We start from the raw sequence: 19,920 nt of genomic DNA on the forward strand, positions 1-19,920 counted from the left end.
TGCTTAACATGAGTAAAAAAAACATACTTAATTCTAAATGGCTCGCATGACTTTTCTGTGGATGCACCTAATAGGGCATACCCAGGCTAAGTCTCTGTAAAATGAATTGTGTGTGTGCACAAGAAGGCTAGTGTTACTCAGCCCAAGCATCACATTTCCAGTTTCTCCATGCACTCTACTGTAATTATTCTTTATATGAGTACCAGAGAGATTGTGCTCTCAATATTCCTCATAGTTGCTGAAATTACAAATGTATCCTTAGCAGGAAGATTCCCGAGGCCAGAAATTCACTAATTAAGTAGAAATTAAGTCAGTTCAGTAGAAATGTCAGTCAGAAAAGTTCAAGGAACAGCTAGCAAGGATTTGACATCCACTCTCACAGACGAATGTACCATCGTGAAGGAAGAGACAGCAAAGCCTTTGGAGAATATTAAAGTATAAAGAAATATCCTAAGTTGTAATTCTGTGTCTCTTTATTCTCTGTTCTACCCTTCTCCCCAGGGGAAATGAGGAAAAAGCTTCTGTATCTAAAGGCAATAGAAGAACGACATCCCATTTTATGCTGAGATTGAATTATCCCCTAACTTGTGAGGAACAGGAGTAGGGCCTAGCTGAGGTTCTGAAATATTCTGTAATCTTGAAGGGCCATGAGCTATGCCAAAACAAGCTCCAGGATTGCATTTGCCATTTCCACAGCTGTTATCATACTGGAGAGTTGCTGCTAAGAGCAGATTTAACAAACAGTATTTCTCCTCCTTTAGTTACCAACAGATGAAATCTACTCCAAAGAAATTCTCATTATCACTTTGACTTTGCCCTTTTTGTTATTGAGTTTCATCGCCTTTTCTCTTTGCTAGTGCCTGAACTGCGATTAGGAAGATTTCTGTATGTGGCTTTTTAAAAAAAATTATTATTATTATCTCTTGCATGCCAAAACTGATAATTAACCCATGAGTCCGCTGCTGAGTGCTTTGTTAGAATAGATTTTTCTTAAATCATTCCTCTTATAGCCCACTAATCATTCTTATTAATCTGCTAAGCTTTATTAGGTTATACGGAAATAAGTTCCAAAGGTTTACTGCACTCTTGGCTCTTGGATGTGCTGACAAGTTCCAACAGAAAGGATGTGGTAGGTGGGTTAAACACATTTTAAATTTTTTTCTCACTTAAAATTGTGTCATACACTCTTTATTAGGACCAAGGATAATATGCATAGGTCAACGAGTTTAACATCATCTGCTTAACTATAAAGCCTTGAAGAAGCTCCACCTTAAAACTGTGGCTGTAAGCAATTTGCCTGTAAAAAATGTTACATTATTAAAAACAGCTTGGATGTCATTTAAACCAACATTGGAATTGGAATTTGCCCACTGGCCAGCAGGTGGAGATCTAAGTCCAATAATTACTGCAGTAACCAGATATTTGGCAGTCCTTGATACAATTGAAGTTTTGTATAATGCAATTTAACCGAGGTTAAATTTCTTAATAAGCATTAGATGAGACAGATTAAATCTGTCTGTAGTTAAGACTCATCTATCAGCCTTCCTTGCCAGAGATATTCTTACAGCCAGTGGTCAGCTGCGTCCACAGTGCTTAGGCAAATTTAATATTTAAGAAAATGCTAACAAAAGGAAGGGAGTTAAGCATGTAATCATCCAGCATTTGCTAATACTAGACCACGTGCTGCCAAGCAACTGAAAACAACCTTACTCAGTATTATACTGCACAACACAAAAAAATCCATGACAGTATATGTACACAAACTGGGAGAAGTACTCTTTGAGAACAGCCCTGATGAGAGAACTTAGAGGCTCTGGTTTATGAAAATCTTAATGGGACACAGCACTGCGTGCTTGCAGCCTGGAAGGCCAACAATATTCTGGGATCAGGAGGAGGAATGGTCAGCAGGGCAAGGGAGGCGACTGTCCCCCTCTGTTCTGCCCTTGTGAGGCCCCATCTGCAGTACCACAACATGGGAAAGACGCAAGGCTTCTGGAGAAGGTCCAGAGGATGGCCATGAAGATGATTCAAAGGCTTCTCCTATGAAGATAAGCAGAAGGAACTGGGCTTGTCCAGCCTCGAAAAGAGAGCGCTGCAAGGAGACCTTATTGCGACCTTCCAGTATTTAAAGAGTTTATAAACATGAGGGAAATCAACTTTCTACCCAGGTACATAATGATAAAACAAGAGGGAATGGTTTTAAACAAAAGGAAGGGAGATTTAGATTGGATGTCAGGGGAATTATTTTACTGAGAGAGTAGTGAGGTGCTGGCACAGGCTGCCCAGAGAGGCTGTGGATGCTGCATCCCTGGAGGTGTTCAGGCCAGGTTGGATGGGGCTCTGGGCAATCTGATCTAGTACTTGAGCTAGCGGCTCGCAGCCCTCTCTGTGGAGAGGGGTTGGAACTTGATGACTCTTCAGGTCCCTTCCAATCCAAGCCATTGTATAATTCTATGAAAAAATATGCAAAGCCAGTCATCCAAATACCCTATTTTGACAAATTTTGAGTCTTTTCATTCCTACAGAAATTACAAACCTGATTATGTTCCAGCAGATATAGGAATGTCCTTAATGCACTCCATCAAGACAATCACAATATTCTGTTCTGCCATTAAAAAAATTATGAATCTATGAAATTATTATAGAAACTCATATTGGAAATCATCTTGGATAGCAATAATATTTTGTGATTAAAAAAAAAAAATAATAAACAACTGCAATAATGTCTCCTAACAACTCTCTGTCACAGAATAACAACAATATCCCTATTTAGCAGAAATAGAAATTTGAACAACTAGTGTACTATAAGACAAAGCATAAAATTTAGGGCAATGTTGTTGAAAATTCAAAGTAATTTCTTTGCTTTTATTTATGCTGCTTGATATAAGGTCATATAAACCAATACTGAAATAATAGGGCCCATATGATTTACCTACATCAACTTAATTATGTCTCTGAAATCAATTGCATATTGTAATTATGTACACTGTACATAGGCAAGTTATATCAAAAGACTGTTCTTACCTGAATGCCCTTTGAACAAGTCAGGAACAAACAAAGATTATGCTTTGAAAAGTTTTGCTACTTAAATCATTATTCTGTCAAAAGGAATCACCACAAAATGGGCTAAGCAGTAAAACATATTGCAAAGAAGCAATCCAGGAACCCGAAACATTTCCTGCGGGGTGAGAACTCAGTAACTTCACTTTTCCTTTGGTGTCTTCTGTAAAAGCTATTGGCGCCTCTTGAAAACCTCTTGATTTGTAGACAGTGCATTGAAAATACAGCTCCAAACAACTTTCTGGAACTTGTGCCCATGAGGTCTTAGGTGCTAGCTCCTGGTTTATGGAACAACAAATGCCAGTTCTTTTGAGCCTTATTTATTCCTTGTCTCTCAACAGAAATGCACAGCATTTAATAAATAAACTACCACATCAAAACTTAGGGTGCTTATCATAATTTTTGTCTCATAGGCTGCTGGAGGCATTTGCTTTTGCCTCTTGGCAAATGTGATCTTACAGATAGAAGAAAAACATATTTTGGTTACTTAAATGAACAGAAAACAAATGCTAGAATGTCTGGGGATGATTCAGAACGTGATCTTGCTTGTTTTATTTGTAAGATCCTCATTATGTCAATACCTGTACTGAACTTTCATGATACTTATTCAAAATTTGCATTAACTCTCTTTTCCTCAGTTGAATGTTAAATAAATGATCAATTCACAGATAACTGGTAGAGTTAAAAATGACAGCAATGTATACTAGACATAATGGCTGTCAGAGAGATACAAAAACAGCCAATAGCCATAAGTAAAATTCAATCACCTATAACCCAGTATCAAAGAGGAAATTATTCTGAGAGTATAACTGCAAAAGACTGCCTTGCATCTGATGCAGTTCAATGTTTCATTAAAAACTTGCATTCAGCAAACCTACTCAGCAAACTTATGTGGGGCTTTTTGTCTAACTGTACTTGTTTGGAATTTGTGACCACGAGGTTCTAGACGCTGGTCTCTGGTCTGCAAAGAAAGCAGAAGAGCAAGCTGAAACTGTGTTGTAAATTCATACCATCTAGAGCTTTCAGAGGAGTGTACATGAAACATCCGGCGCTCAGAGGATCTGAGTTTTAAGACATATGTATAAAGATCACTAATTTTTACCAGAATATCAAGATGATTTATAAAAGTTTACCCAGCACAAAGCATGGCTTCTGAGTTGAACAAGTTTTCCGGAGTCACAGAAGTGGTACATGCTCCATTTTTGTCTGAGGAAATGGAAGAACTCTGGATGCACTACCAAAAGCTAAACACATCATATATCTTGAATTCTCTCGTTCTTACAATCTGAATTTAGAATGGAGTTTCTCAGTCGCATGAACTTCAAATAAAGCACAAATAACACTACAGTAGGTTTTAAACTAATCTGAAGATTAACCAGAATTGAAACACCTGGCAAGCTGGAGAAGTGAAGAAACACACTTAAGTACCAAGTATCACACTGAACTACAGATAACAAAGACACATCGCTTTTTTGGCCATGACACTTGAATGAGATATGGCAATTGATGTCTTGATGTCAGGTAATATTTGAATTAACAAAAAAAAAAAGATGGATGAAAACTTGGCTACATACCAGTTTCTGCCAAAAAAATGTGCAGAGATCATACCAGAAAATAAGCCTGGTATGAATTAACAACATCAAGGAAACATAAATAGGAATGCAACCTCTGAGACAGATAAAGTTGCTCATCTGCACTACTAGAAAACGATAAGGCTTTGGCTGTTGCAGTATGTGCTGTCAGTACTGCTCACAGGAAATAGCAATAGGAAATACATGGAAAAGAGTCCATAGAAAGGCAAAGATAATCCTCAGCAATCTAGAAAATATGACTTATTAAGAGAGACTGAAAAAATATTTTACTTGACAATGAACAGTCAACTGATCTGACACCAGTTCTCAAGTACTTAAAAGTTGTTCTCCCAGTGTGAACTGTTGAAGATAAAACAGAAGAGGGTTAAAGCTGTGACAAGGTTAGCTATTATGATAAGAAGAGTACTGAAGCACTGGCTCTATAATAAACTGTGTGACCCTGCATTGCTGGAGATTTAAGACCAGGCTACTCTAAGATAAATATTATGAAAAGATGGGCGAGGCTGAGGGGATGAGATAGGAGATTCCTGACAATTCTTCCTAATCCCTTCTTCTCATGCTTCCAGCATATAACGCATTAGCAGCTGAGGTTCTTCAAAGTGGACACAAAAAAGTGTCTTCATCTCCAGGGCTAAGGGGATCCAATGCCAAGACAGCTAGACAGTGAGAATTATTCACTACAGACAAAGAATCAGGTGTACACGTGCACGTATATATGTTTCTATACCAGACTTAATTCACTGCGGGCTGTGAAAAAAGAACCATGGGCATTGCAGGGGAAAGTAGAATCACAGAATCATAGAATTGCTCAGGTTGGGAAAGACCTTATAGATCAGAGTCCAACCACATCCTAACCATCCTACCCTAACTAACAACCCTCCGCTAAATCATGCCCCTGAGCACCACATCCAAAAGGTCTTTAAACACATCCAGGGACGGTGACTCAACCACCTCTATGTACTATGACACTGTGGAGCACCTGGCAGATCTTGCAGAAGAGGAAAATAACTCCCACCAACTGCCCACGCTGGACCATAGTAGTAAATTTAGGCCAGTGAACAAATACAGAACTCACGTTAAGCACAAATTTGGAAGATGTTTGGCACAGAGAAGGGTCTAACAAAAAGTAATTGGTTTCAGTCTCATTCTGGGAGCAGATGAAGCATGGACATAAACTAAACAGCAACAGTCATTCTTTAAAAAAGCAACAACCAACAAGCTCAAACAAGTTGAAATGGCAGTGGATGCAGAAGTCAATCCCAACACTACAAAATGGAAGAGGATGTTTTTCTGTCTATTAGTAAAAACGTGTGTCATCTAATTCTGAATGAAAGTTGTAGAGAAAAAGGCTTGAAAATGCGCAGTTATAAATACAAATAACTATTTCAGAATGGTGACTTCTTTTTCATCACTGAAAATTGTTCAGGCATGAATTTATAAGTTTGAAAACCAAATAATCTCTATCAATAGCATATTGATAGCTTTAAATGGCTCACCTAGATGCATTAAGCAATGTATCTCTACCATTTTCTTGGCCACCATCCCAGTCTTTTTTTATGTGCAGAAATATTAAATTCATGTCCAGAAACTGCTTAGTTTTCCAATTACTGGTAGTTTTGATGACCCACTCTGTGAATCTGCCCTAGCATATGGGCATATCGACTATCAAGCTCTGAAGTTAATACTTGTGGGAAGTAGCAGGCTAACAGCTCTAGAAACATTGCATTCAAGATGTTTATGCTTTTATACTAATTATGAAATCCAATTATAAAAGAAAATTGGAAATATAAGTTTTCACAGAAGTAGAAAAAGTGTAGCTACTTTGGCAGAGCAACAACAAGTTTATGGACAAGATCTGGTTCCTTTTATCTAGAGAGGTAAGAGCCACCAGTAACATTCAAGTGAAAAGTTGTGCATCCAACGTGAATGAGCTCAATTCAGTTAGTACGCAGGAATCAACTATTTGCCCAAATGACTCCTATGAGGTTGGAAAAATCATCCCAGCAGCAGATTTTATACTTGATTTATTTTTTTTTAAATCTAAAAGATAGTGCTCTTTGTAAAGCTCTCTCTTCTGGGCTGGCCTTCAGAGAAAATGTACTGCTTGTCCAGAATCTCTACACAAAAAATGTATCAAAGGCAGGAGAAAACAATGGAATATTCATATCTTCACTCATAAATGCTGTGCGTCAGTGTTAGCATTTTTCATTGATAGAGAATTCTGAAATTTTCATGGGGTCACAGTTGGACAGCAGTTTGTAAAAGCTATTGTTATCTCCACTACCATTTCTTCTATAAACCATTGCTTGTCAAAACAATAAATCAAGACCCTAAATTGCACAAACACATACTGGCTGGCAACTGCTTTCCTGTAAAATAATGCCTTTGCATCAAATATTCCTGAAGCACAGTTCAAAACAGTAGATTATACTCAAAAAAAAAAACAAAAAAAAAAAAAAAGAAAAGGAAAAAAATACGATTGTTTCTGGTTTTGAGAGGTTTTGTGAATAAGTTTACAGGCAGAAATCAGCCATAAAAGACACACACTATAAAGCACTGGGAGCTACAGAACAGCAATCTTCATCCTTCATCATCTTTCTAAATTTCAGAAAATGATCATAAAATTGTAAAAGTACTTGTCAGATTTGAAATGCAGCCTATGCAAAGAGTTTCTTTGTACCATCATGCTGTTAAAAATATGTATAAATACTGAAAGTAAGGAATTGCAGAAAAATGAACATTTCTAAGCTAGAGTATAATAAATCCAAATAAAAGAGCAGCCTGACAACAGCTTACATAGTAATAATATGATTGTAAAAATGCAAATCAACAGAAAGTGCCAGGCAATCTAACGCATAACTGATCATATTAAAGTCATGTTTTATATTGAAGGCTGACAGTCTGTTAGGCAAGAGAACAATACACTAATTACCTATTTTAATTCACTGAGCAGATCCAGAATTTTACTAGAATCACAGAATTGTAAGGCTTGGAAGGAACCTCTGGGGATCACCAAGTCCATCAGTCCCCTGCTATGGCAGGTTTCCTATAGTAGGTTGCACAGGAAAGAGTATAAGGAGGAGACTTCATAAACTCTCTGGGCAGCCTATCTTATGGCAGAAGTATATTCGTACTAAATGAATGCCACACAGTACTGTGAAACCTCAGTCCTACAGCCTTGGCTGCATTTGTACCAAATGTAGCTTTGGCATAGTGAGGCTTTTCTATTCCTATTTCATAGAAGGGAAACAGAGTACAAAGAGCACAAATCTCAGAAAAGGTTACAAAAAGTCTTCTAACTCACCAGCTAAAAGACTTTTCCAAACTATTCTTCTGGTCCTTAGCTAGAATTATGTGACTCTCCAGCTCTGTCTTTTGGGAGGTTCGGAGGTGACACCTCTACATCAGAATGCAAACAGGGAATTATAGAAGGGAACCATTCAAGAGCAAGTAGTATTCATACAACAAAACTCCATGCTTGGAGTTTTCCAGATGCTGGAAGTTTTGGTATTTAGCAAGTGGCAGAACACTCCTCTCATCTCCATTCTAAGCTGCAGTTCCATAGCAATGTTGTCAGGTCTTGCTCACACCTCTCCCTCCAGACTGTATCGTGAAGATACACCTCAACCAAAACTGCTCTGAGGAGCTGCGCAGCCTTTCCTATCCTAACCTATACTAGTCATCTCCATTACGTGATTTTATTGAAACAGATTTTTGAGCTGAATTTTTGATGATTTCTAGTCCAGTTGTTGATGGCAACAAAGGACACTTCTGCCTGCTTTCAGACAGGATACATGATAATGTAAATTGATGTTACGTAAGTGCTGCCAGGAAATAAGGATCAGTCATCCCCAACAGGCTTGAGCAAAGTCCTACTTTAAACTTCCACAGAGCTTTTAGCCCAGACAGGCTAGTAGATCACATACACTAATATGCTCTATATCGCAGTCCATTATGGTAAAAAGATTACCCTATTATTTTAAGTGGCAACAGCTTGAGTTGGGAAAACTCCTCCAGAGGACAGTGCGTGTTTTCCACCACAGAAAGAGAAACAGCAACACCAGAGCTTGTGAGCTACGCCCCAATCTCTACCATGGCAGAGAAACAAGTCAATGAAAGATCACAAGCCACGATGAACTTTGCCATTAAGGAGGTAAACATCTCTGTTGCTCCCAATTTATAGACCAGACGAATATTTTACAAGTTATCTCAAGTTTTGCTGAACAATCAGGGACCTTGGGATCAAGTCACTGAGCATCATCATGGTATGGTGATGATTTCACATTTATCTTACAAAGACCGCTTCCCACAATACAGCAGAATCAATTTGCTCTGCCCCTAGCCCTAAATACATCAGAGAGAAACAACATGAAGTCCCCTTCAGAATGTATCATAGATCTGTATGTGCATCAAAAGAGAAAAAATCACTACAGTCAACTGTGATGGGCTGTAAGTGCAATAAGGCAGCTGAATGCTATACAAAATGTCCATTGCTTCCACGACATACAACAAAGGGAAATCAACAAGGAGTTCAGAGACTCTGGATAGAAAAAGATACATATATTTAAAGGAAAAAATTATTTCCAGAAATGCTACCTCAGCTAGTATTGGAATTCAGTCAGCTCCACACTGTCACAGCAAAGCCTACGTGAACACACTTCAGTTTGTTGGGCCAATTGCAAACACTGCTGAACTCCACTAAAGCAGTATATTGATTACATGCAGATGGAAAAAAAGTACATCATAGAGCTGATGCAATGACTAATTTTGGGTCTTCTGCAGTTTGATCTGTTTTTATGTACATTAAGGCTGATGTGACCTTTTCTGCTGAACATAGGCTGGCATTTCAAGTGAGGGGAAAAACTGAGCCGCACAATTTTTGGATCTCATACCCATTATTTGCTGGTATTTTACTAAAAACTTTGGCAATTTTCCACTTCGTTAAGGATCAACTAAGGTCTGATGCTGTTAGCAAAAAACAGAGCTACTAGAATACCAATAGAACAATATTTAACTTAAATATATATATATATATACACACCCCTACTGCTTACAAAATAGTCACATAATAATCACAGTTCTTGCTGAAGCCATTTCTAGCTTTAGAGTATGCACCTAAAGGAAAACAGTTCTGCCTCTTTAACTCTGTATAAGCTGCCTCAGTCAATTAAGTTACTGATATTTAAGCATGACTTCTGCAACATTTATGTTATTTGTCGTAAGGAAAGTATTAAATGCTCGAGGTGTCAACAGAGAAGGCCCTAGGAGAAAAGCACTGACTTTCAATTAGAAAACAATTTCTTAACTAAGCAAAAATATTGATCATTAGAAACACTTCCACCCTTGCCATTCTTGGCAATGCATACGTCTGAGCAAACAGATTGTCCTAGCTCAGCTGGTCTTCAATTCTGTTCCCACATGTGGGGTGGACACAATGGGTCCCTGTGCCTGACTGCTTTTCATCCTGCACACCTCTGATGTGGATTCTGTGATAGGGAAAACAAAGGAAGGCAATCCTTGATTTATTTAGAAATGAGGAAGACGTGCTTTTTTGGGGGAGGCAGTGACTCAAATTACAAGAGATTTACACATCAAATATTCTTTGCGAAGCCATTATCTTTGTGCGCTACATATGGAGGCAGGGCAAGGTGGGCACTGACTGCTGCCATGCTAGCAACAACACTTCATGCAAAATAGACTCATCTGCTCTGCAGTGCATGTGAAGCCTTGTCTGCTCTATAAAGCTTCTTTCAAGAATCTCCTCTTCAGCCCTCTCATTTTTGAGAGATGAATATGACAAACTGTAAGCATGCGAAACTGCTGATAAACAACTCTCTAGTTGCAACAGCTAAGTTCTACTTATACACAAACTTCAAATGCTGAACCAAATTATAGGATATATGAGGTGACTTTCAGAAAGCAGCAAGAAATCACAGCTGGTCAGAGGACCAGGAAGACCTGTGGAAGAGCAGTGGGGCATCTAGCTGCTCTGAATCATTCTGTGATTGCATTTGCTGCATCTGTGTTGAAGAGTTGCCACACTGCCAGGAGAAGGAAAGTACTTTATCAGCACTTAAACCAATGCAAGATGAAGACTGATGTGCCTGGATGGGGGACTGCTAGGTAAAAAGTAACAACGAGAACAATGAAAATAAGCCACAGAATGCTGCAATTACCTACTTCTTTTCAACATTCTGGTCAACCCCTGGATACAAGGGTCATGCTCTGCAAGAATCACATCCTTTCATTTCAAATAGTGCAGAGTCTGGGCCAGAGACACTGATTTTCTGTTGCTATTGCTTCCAGGTTTTGTGTTGAGAAGGGGAAAATGCTGACTTTCTAACCTGTCAAAATCTGCAGTGTGGCATTTCAGACAGGAATGAGAATCACAGCAAGTCTGCCTGCCAGCCCTGCTGAGATGCATGCTGAATAAGAGACTTGGGGACTCTATCACACTGAACCATGTCTGGCTGCCTGACCTCTCTTTGCTGGTGAGGATTGACCCCAGCTGAACCTTACATGAGAATAAAAAGAAAAAAAAAAATTAAAAATACAATTTTATGAAGAGCAGACAGTCATTCCTTTGAATGAGCAGATCTATGTAATATTGGTATTAGAGGCTGTCTTATCAAGAATTATATACAAATCAGCTTGACACTGTTCAGGTTTGACAGCCCTGTGTTAAAATTACAGCAACACACACACAATAGCAATATCACCAATCATAAACAAAGCATTTGCTGCCACAAATGTGGACACAGTGATTAATGCATGTACTGTAACAACCCTCAGCAAAGAAAACACAACTAAAATTTGTTCAGAAAGCAGTCTGCGGAGTAGAGAGAATTGCTGTAGTCACGTTCTTTGCTTTCCCAATGCCAATACTTTCTCTTAACTATGTGTCTGTTTCTTTTTCACACAGCCACCAGGCCAGAAAAGATCAGGAAGTGTTACTGAGCACAGCTTGTGAATTTGACAACTTGTTGCCCTGATCTTTTTGCCAGTTTGAAGTTCATAGCTGCTTGCTTCTACTACCTTTAATTACTACGATGCAGCCTGCATGGAAATTCCTGGGCCTGGCTTCTTTTATCGCAGTCACCTTCTTTGCTAGTTTTGCTTCATTTTCCCACTCTCCCCTTTATTGCTACTTACTCAAAGGGGTCGCTGGGATCAGCTCTCTGGAGCTCAGGAGGAATCGGGATTCTTTTGTAGTACATTTCCCAGTCAAAAGCTCCTCGCATGGCATCCCCTGCCTGTGCCTCGTAGCCAAAATGATTGTGGTCAATGACATCGATCATAGGACACACGATGGTTTTGTGGTTTAGTGCAATCTGGTCTGAAAAATGAAAGTAGAAAATAGGAAATGGCATGTCTAGTCAAGCCATCTGTCATATTACTGCAAAGCGAATCCCACAGGTTTTTTGATGTTTGAAGATCGGTTGCTTCGTTTCCTGTGGCCCCCAAAACATTTCATTTTTCAAATCTGTATCAAGCCTTTGTCTAAGAGGACTTAATGCAGTTGGGCAATGATTAGAAGCATTTACAGTTCTTTAAAGGGAGGCATATCCCTCAGAGACCCACAGGAGTCCAGTCATCTGTATCTCTGTCACTTTGCTACTCTAAGCTGTCCCCAATCTGTCAGCTATGCAACAAGCCAGCGAGCAAAATGTAAAAATACTCCTTCAGCTGTGGGGAGTGTATATGGCAGGCTCCTGTGAAAGAGATTCATGTTCCCAAATGCAAATCTCAGACTTTGCAACCATTCAGCCCCTGCTCTGTAGCACTGGTGAACATCAGCTCCGAGATCAAAAGCTAAAATTAAAGGCAAATTCCAACACAAGGAACAAAATAGGGCTGCAGTCCTTTTTGTGCCTTTCTTGGCAGTACAGAGAAAGCCTTAGAGCATTATTCTTACTCACCTGTTTTATAAAGAAGGGGGTTTCAGTTGACTTAAAAAAAAAAAATGAAGCTTTGAGACTAAATCAAATTCCCGTCTCTAATATAAAAGCAGTGTGGGCCTGAGTCTGCCTTTGGAGAATCCTACTGCTTAATCCCTTAGAGCTTCCCAGAAAAGAAATAAAAGGAAAGAAGATATGCCAACTGCAAGAATTAGGCAGAAGAATCATGTTTTGAAGTGAGGAAGTACACGAAAACTTTGTAGCTGCACTTGAATTAAAGAGCAGCAGAAAAATTATCCATGAAACCTTGAAAAAACAAGGTCTCAACATTGTAACTGTAGTAAAGCTTTTTCTCCAAATGATATCCTAGTTTCTCTACAAAATGTAATACATTTTCTAAGCCTACGTGATTTTTTTTTTAATAAGAATTAGATTTCACTAGTGCTTGGAAATATCCTAGAAAAGCCCCCAAATATCAGAGGGAGGAATGTATAATGAACACTTAGGTACTAAGGCAAGAAATATTAGCATGATTATTACCAATGTGGACCTTGTTTCCCTGTTTATGAAGGACTGAAATGAAAATTTTATATATATATATATATATATATATGTATGTTTTAGCAAAACTTTTGTTGCTTATATATTTATTCTCAATTATTATTAAGAGACTGTCCAAATGGGGAAACAGCACTGACTGCTAGTGAGAAATTGCTATACCTGGGAGATTTACATCCTAAATCTTGAACAGCGAAATAAATTTAAAGTGCTGCTCTCACAATATTCTAGGAAACTCTTCTGAGAGATAATGGCTGCATTACTGTTGCAACTGCCAAATATAATTACATTCACTGATATACTATGTAGTGCTATCTGTAATCATCATGTAAGGTCATTTTTATATAATCTCTTTCCTGTGATGGTCCTGCTAATAATTACAGGGCTTATGATAATCTATCTCTGATCCTTGCTTTGTGAACAGATTGGAAGTGAGAAATTAAACGGGGTTGATTTGGCTGGTGTGGGTCAAAGGTAGATCATAATGCATACACATCTTTCCCTTTAAGAGTTGCTGTCTTTAAATAGGTTGAAGGATTGGAAACAAGCAAAGACAGCCAGTGATACAACAGTTTGAGCAGTGCTCCAATTCAAACCCCATCTTTCTCCCTACAAGTCTGCAAGACTTTTGCAAGTAGGATGGTGCTAACATGCCTGATCAATGAGGAACCACAGCAAAATCTGGACATTTGAGGAAAGTAGGATGTTAAATTACATACCAGTGCACACCAAAAGGCAAAGTAATCAAACTTTCAGCCTTAGTGTTTCTTCCAGTATGCCTGAAATAATGAATTTTACATACAGGCTTTAAAGGCTTAAACGTAGCCTTAATATGAATTCAGGACACAGATAAAAGTGCTGTAGGGGCAAGCTTATGTTCCCCGAGAGTACTGGTATCATAGCTTTACAGATGTAAACATGCTGCTGCCTTTGCCACCAACTGCTCTCTATCCCAACTACTCCTAACATAAGACATGCTTGCATCTTGCAGCTGGTTTGCCCCTCAGTTTCTTACTTCAAGCACATGACAACTGATTTTTGCACTACACTGGACTCAACTACAGCAGCTGGAGTCCAAATTACAGTTCTCCTTCAGCTGACTTCACACTACTGAGAAGTGATACCAACCAGCTGTGTTTGCCAGCATTTTTACATGGCTACAGCTGCCTGCTTAGTGACCAGCAGGCAAAACTCCCTGCGATCTCAGTCTTGGAGTGGCTGATCTCAGTTTAGAATGCCATTTAAGCTAGCCAAATAAACTAAATAAAGCTTAGAAAAGTAAAGAAAAGCCATTTTGCAGCCATTTTAAGAAAAAAATAAGGGCTGTAACTGAAATGAATATATTTTTTTCCCCACAGAAAATACCTATCATTGAGTTATTTTGATATCTTACAAGTACTGAAGCAACTCAGTCTTCCTATGGTCTAAAAAGTGATAGTCAATTCTAAAAATGTAAGCCAGATGCCTAAATAACTTTGAGAACTGTCTTTAAGTGATTTTTTTTTTCTTTTTCTTTTTCCTTCTGTCTTTTATCATGCAAGGACTGACTTTGAGAAGAACTGCCACTACTGTGGAGCAGTACAAGTTATTGCCTCTCTCAGTGAAGACTGGCAATCTTCACTCCAGCATGGAATTGAAATGGGCTCTTTTTGAGCACTTTCCACTATGCTCAACGGATGAAAATTACAGTTAAAATAGGGCAGCTTCTGTTCTGGTTTCCTTGAACAACATGAATTCAAATGCAGTGCTGTATGAATCACAACACAAATCTTTAGGTAAACACTTGCAAATATCTATCTATATTTATCAGCTTTACTATTATTAGTTCCTAACCATCTAATGGTTCTGAGAAAATCTCCTCTTCCCTTTGGGTGAAGAGGGTATAAGGCGTTCTTACATTGAGTGTTCATCCACTATTTGCCCTCCCTCATGTAAAGCTTGTATTCTTTTCTTCAAAATCAAGCCTACTGCACATGGGCTCCTGTGTTCCACTAGATTACTTCCCAGATCCTCTGTCTGGTTTGCTAAGGGTATTTCCCCTGAAAGCAGACTGAGAAAGATGCTGTTGCACTTGAGAATTGGATAGAACAGGGTCTTGATCCCCTTCTATCATCTTTTCACTTTTCTATCTCAAGGTTGAGGATTGAGATCATCAGTGCAACATCCCTGTGAACCTAGTTGCTATTATGAATTCTTTGTGGCCGTTCTGTTTAGCATTATTTATTTGGTGAAACCCAGCTAGATGTATCTTTGCTTTACACAAGAAAACAGGAAAAGGAACTGTTTTTGCAATTTGCAATTTTCCCACATCTAAGCTAGCAAAATACAAGGGTTAAATATCATCTGCAACAACTTAGCAAAAGATTTCAGCAGACAAGAGCGACAATCTTCCTGATTTTTTTTTTTTACATTAGTAGTGATGTACTGTGCACTTTGGGGAAAAATCAGAAGGTAAAGGAAGCATATGTGCACTGCAGGGTGTTGGACGGCTATCTGTCAGGGCTGCCTGTGGAAGGAGCATTGAAACTCACATTTCTCTCTGCTCCTTTATGCCATTTGGGCTTTACATGAAGACAGCGAAGTTACTGCTAAAAACACTGATCTTGTGACTACGGGCGGTATGGTAACAAACGGAGAGAGTGTAAATTGATATGGAAGCTAGGAATGATGTAAATTTGGAATTTTGAAATTATCCTTCTACTGATCTGAAGAAAAACAGTTAATATTTCTGTTTTTTGGTTTCAAGTGATTGCTCATTAGCAGAACAATGCCTCTCCTTGGCTGTAAATGTTTATTGGCTTATCGTATGGCCTACAAACAAGATTCAAGAAACAATAACCATTAGGTGATGAAACGCTTTCCTGTCATACCATTATGACATATTCTTGTAATTAATATAAATTTCCTTAATAACAAATTCAGAAGTTTTATTTAGCTTTGCTAGCAGAAAGCACTCATTTTCATAAACTTCGCATGTAATCAGGAGGGCAGAAGAGGGAACATTGTTTCCTAAGTGAAATCCTAGACTACAACAATTGATTCTTTCCATTTCTTTGACTAATGGAGCTTTGCTGGGTGCAGCTGGAATCCAGCAAAGCAGTCAATAGCTAATCATTCTCTCTGAGCTTTCTATTGTGAATGTGTTGTTATTGGATTTAACTCTGAAGTCCTAGATACATTTGCGGTGAAAGCTATTTTAATGGAATGTAGAAGCCTAGGAAGGAGTATGAAAAATGCATAACAAAAGTTTTCAGGTGTATGGTAAAGGCACAGCACAATACTAGATTTAGTAGTCTATTTAGTAGTAGTAATAACACAATAAAATGTAACTCTAATGTAACTCTGATAGGCCAAAGTGTCACTTCTAAATCTCACTAGTTCTTTGGTTGCAAAAAAAAAGCCAAAACATAAATTAGAGCTGCTCAGGTTTTTCTGAGTTCTCTCTCATATTGCTTCTTCAGACACTGCACTGCAGCTCCAAATGCTTCTGCACATTTTATGTCCTTATGGTGAGCTGTGGCCTGGATTGCTTAAACTGTGCTATACGCTCTACTTTTAATGGCTGATGAAAACTCAGACACTTACTAAGCAGGGGAGGCAGCCAATTCACGTTGACTTCGCAATGGGAATCCAGAAATGTCAAGACTTCTCCTCTAGCCAGCGAGGCTCCTAACAGTCTGGTCCGAATGAGCCCTTCTCGTTTCTTGGTACGTACAATCCTCACTTTGGCAAAACGGACCATGTATTCCTCCAGCTTCTCTTTTAAATGTTCTAGAAAGAAGGGCAAAAAAAGCGTCAGTTGTGCCAAGACTGGAGGAGCCAACAGAAGGACAGGTTGGCATACAACCTGCAAGCTTATCCATTTCCATCTCTTGTTTTTTCAAGACCTCCAAAATCTGCCACAAATCCTCTCTGAGACGGTTCAGAAAGTGCAAATGCTGTGTTTTATCACCCAGAGGAAGACACTGACTCTCTGGACCTTTTGCTGCAGTTGCTACTGGCAACCTGCCATCTGCTATATATTCATGACCAAAACAACTGCAGGATATTCATGCATCCTCTGGTTCCCACAGCCCAAGGCCACACAAAAATTCTGGCATACTGTTTTACAGAAAGTGTCTGTTCCAAGTGGACTTGCTATTATCAACTAAGTACTATTATCAAGAAATGAACATAGAAAGCTATTTTTAAAAAGTAAGCACTAAACTAGCACAATTAGATTGTTTTATTAATGGGGAGGGAAACAGACATGAAGATCTTAAAAGTTGGATACCTGCATGAAGTAAATGGGCAGCTAATAAAATTAGGCTCCAAATGTACAGCAGTCGATATATTTCTTATCTGCATAATCTGGCTTTGCTTGTGTCACAAAACAGCACTTTAGGGAACCTTCTCTATTTTAAGTGAAAACACACACTGAAACCACAAAAACCAAAACCAACTACCACCAAAGAAATCAGACCTTAAATTTTTAGCTCTTCCTAAATGCATCTGCAACAGATACACTGATCTTTTGACTTTGATGCAACACCTCAGCTTCTCAGATTCATTGCTTTGCAAGAATTTGATAACTTCTCTTGGCAAGGAAAGAGGGAGAAAAAAGGTTGGTCTCCAATATCAATAACATGGCAAGATGCCACAGTAAGTGATACTAGGAGTTGTAAGCTAAATCTCACTGAGACAACTTTGCTACGTTACGATTGCCTCTTGTATCAGCTCTCTATTCTTTGGACTTGTATGGTCAGTACAGGCCTTGATCCAGACCTTACATCACAACTGATTGCAATAAGTTTGTTACAGACTACTAGAAAGTACTTTAGCAATGCCCTCAAGTGTATGTATGCATAGATTTAAAGGAAACAAGCAAACAAGACACAGCTCAGAGAATACAGGATATTGCGTTCAAATAAAATTAAGCTCCACAGAAACAGCTTCCTGCACATACACCTCCTTTTGTCTCCGCCCCTTACTTCCTAGCTGATCAACATGCAAGACTTTCTAAATGTACCTGTGGAATAAGAAGTAGTAGAAAACATTGAATTGTCAATGAATTGCTAGCAAACCTGAAGCAGCACAGACAATTTATATGTGTTTAGTAGGGCAGCATTGCATAGAATATTTCTTAATGGATTTATCTTGTTGCACGCTGACACTGATGAGGGAGAGGTCTGAGACTTGACAAAAGCAGCTTGCAAGGATTACAGACAGTTGGGGCATTGGAAGGGAGAAACTCAACTTTGGAAAGGCTTTGGAGGCCTGCAAGTCATGACAGTGGTTCCCATGAGAAGTATTAGATCAAGCAGTAAACAGAAGTGTGGTAAGTCTCCTGGGGTCATCGTGAAAAAACTGAGAAATATGATGAGGCCAGGTAGTAGACAAAAAATAAGGAATGACATTCAAATAAAAATCAAATGGTTTTGACTCCTACAGTATGGCTGAATGGAGAATTCCCAGGTTTTCATTTTGAAAAGAGGTATCCCTTTTTTTCATCCTAATTTGCTACCTACATTTCTCAATAAAAGCCAACACAATCCTGCAGCAGTAATGATGACAACAGTTGTACTGTGTCTTTGAATGATAATCTCTATCTGCCCAACCACATGTACATGACAAGGGCTGCATGCCACTCAGACTCATTATAGGTACCAGCTATTCAGTATCATGACTGGCCTGAGGTTAAATCAGGTTTTAGATCATTTTGTGCCCGTGTACAGGATTGCCTAAAGCGTGTATTTATCGACCTGTTTTCCTGTTTTTATGAGCTCCACTGAGGCTATTCCCATAGTGCAGGAATACAGAAGAAGGGAAATAGACCTTAAAAACAAAGATACAAAGAGTCCTTACAGGAAATACAAGATAGACTGTTAGGGCTGTCAATCACAGAATCACAGAATGGCCTGGGTCGAGTTTCAACCCTCTGCTACGTGCAGGCTCACCAACCATCAGACCAGACTGCCCAAAGCCACATCCAACTTGTTCTTAATTGCATCGTTTTATGGCCATGAAAAACGAAACAGTTTTAAATTGACAGGATATTACATATTTCCAAAGATCAAATCTCATCTCTTAGATACCATGTCTTCTTTTACTCCTGAGACACCGTGCAAATTTCTGTAGTACCTAAGGTCATGTAAACCCTCCCCTCTGATCTTTTCCATCCACAAGTCTGAAGTTCCATCCACACTGCTATATCATGCAAAATTAAACAGAATAGAGACTAATAATACAAATTTGATTTGTAATATGATTTGGTTGAGCTCAGACACAACTAGTGACAAACTCCATGAAATCAATGATCGTTCATAATCTTCCTTCACTGATTCCTTGCAAACTCTGGAAGAGTGGCCTCCCACGCTTTTATTATTTCTAATTTTTTTATTTTCTATTTCGTTGAAATAATAGTCAAAATTCTGTACAGCAAACACCATCTTCCTTCCTTTCCTTCGAATATCTATTCACACATTTCAGACAGAACGCCATTTGGTTTGTGAAGAATGGCATTAAAACACCTAGCACATCTTCTGAAATCAAAATCACACGTACCAACGTTGTTTTCATCTACTCAGTCCCATAACTGTGTTTTTTTTTTTGTTTTTTTTTTTTTTTTGTATTATGGTTCAAAGAAAAACCCATAAATTAGCTGAAGTATAAAAACAAAAATTCATATCTTACTCATGCTGACTTTTAAATACATTCTCATTTAGACATATTTGGAAGTAATCAGGACAAAAACAAAACGAAGAATTAGTTTTGATAAAGCATAGACAAGTGACCTTGAAAAAAAGATCATGTCTATGCACAAAGGGAAGTAT

At 38.6% G+C, this 19,920-nt stretch overlaps 1 protein-coding gene across 1 annotated transcript in view; it reads right to left on the reverse strand.

Moving 5' to 3' along the window:
• The window catches only part of GALNTL6 (polypeptide N-acetylgalactosaminyltransferase like 6), a 416,272-nt gene that overhangs the window by 62,895 nt on the left and 333,457 nt on the right, over positions 1 to 19,920 (reverse strand). The window contains exons 5-6 of the mRNA XM_042812502.1: positions 16,694 to 16,879; positions 11,805 to 11,988 (exon numbers count right to left, since the gene is read on the reverse strand). Of these exons, the coding sequence (XP_042668436.1) occupies positions 11,805 to 11,988; positions 16,694 to 16,879 (370 nt within the window). The remainder of the gene's footprint in view (positions 1 to 11,804; positions 11,989 to 16,693; positions 16,880 to 19,920) is intronic.

The sequence above is a fragment of the Centrocercus urophasianus genome, unplaced genomic scaffold (genome assembly GCF_019232065.1).
Source record: "Centrocercus urophasianus isolate 14NV4802_14NV808 unplaced genomic scaffold, USGS_Curo_1.0 seq_13, whole genome shotgun sequence".
Classification (NCBI taxonomy): Eukaryota; Metazoa; Chordata; class Aves; order Galliformes; family Phasianidae; genus Centrocercus; species Centrocercus urophasianus.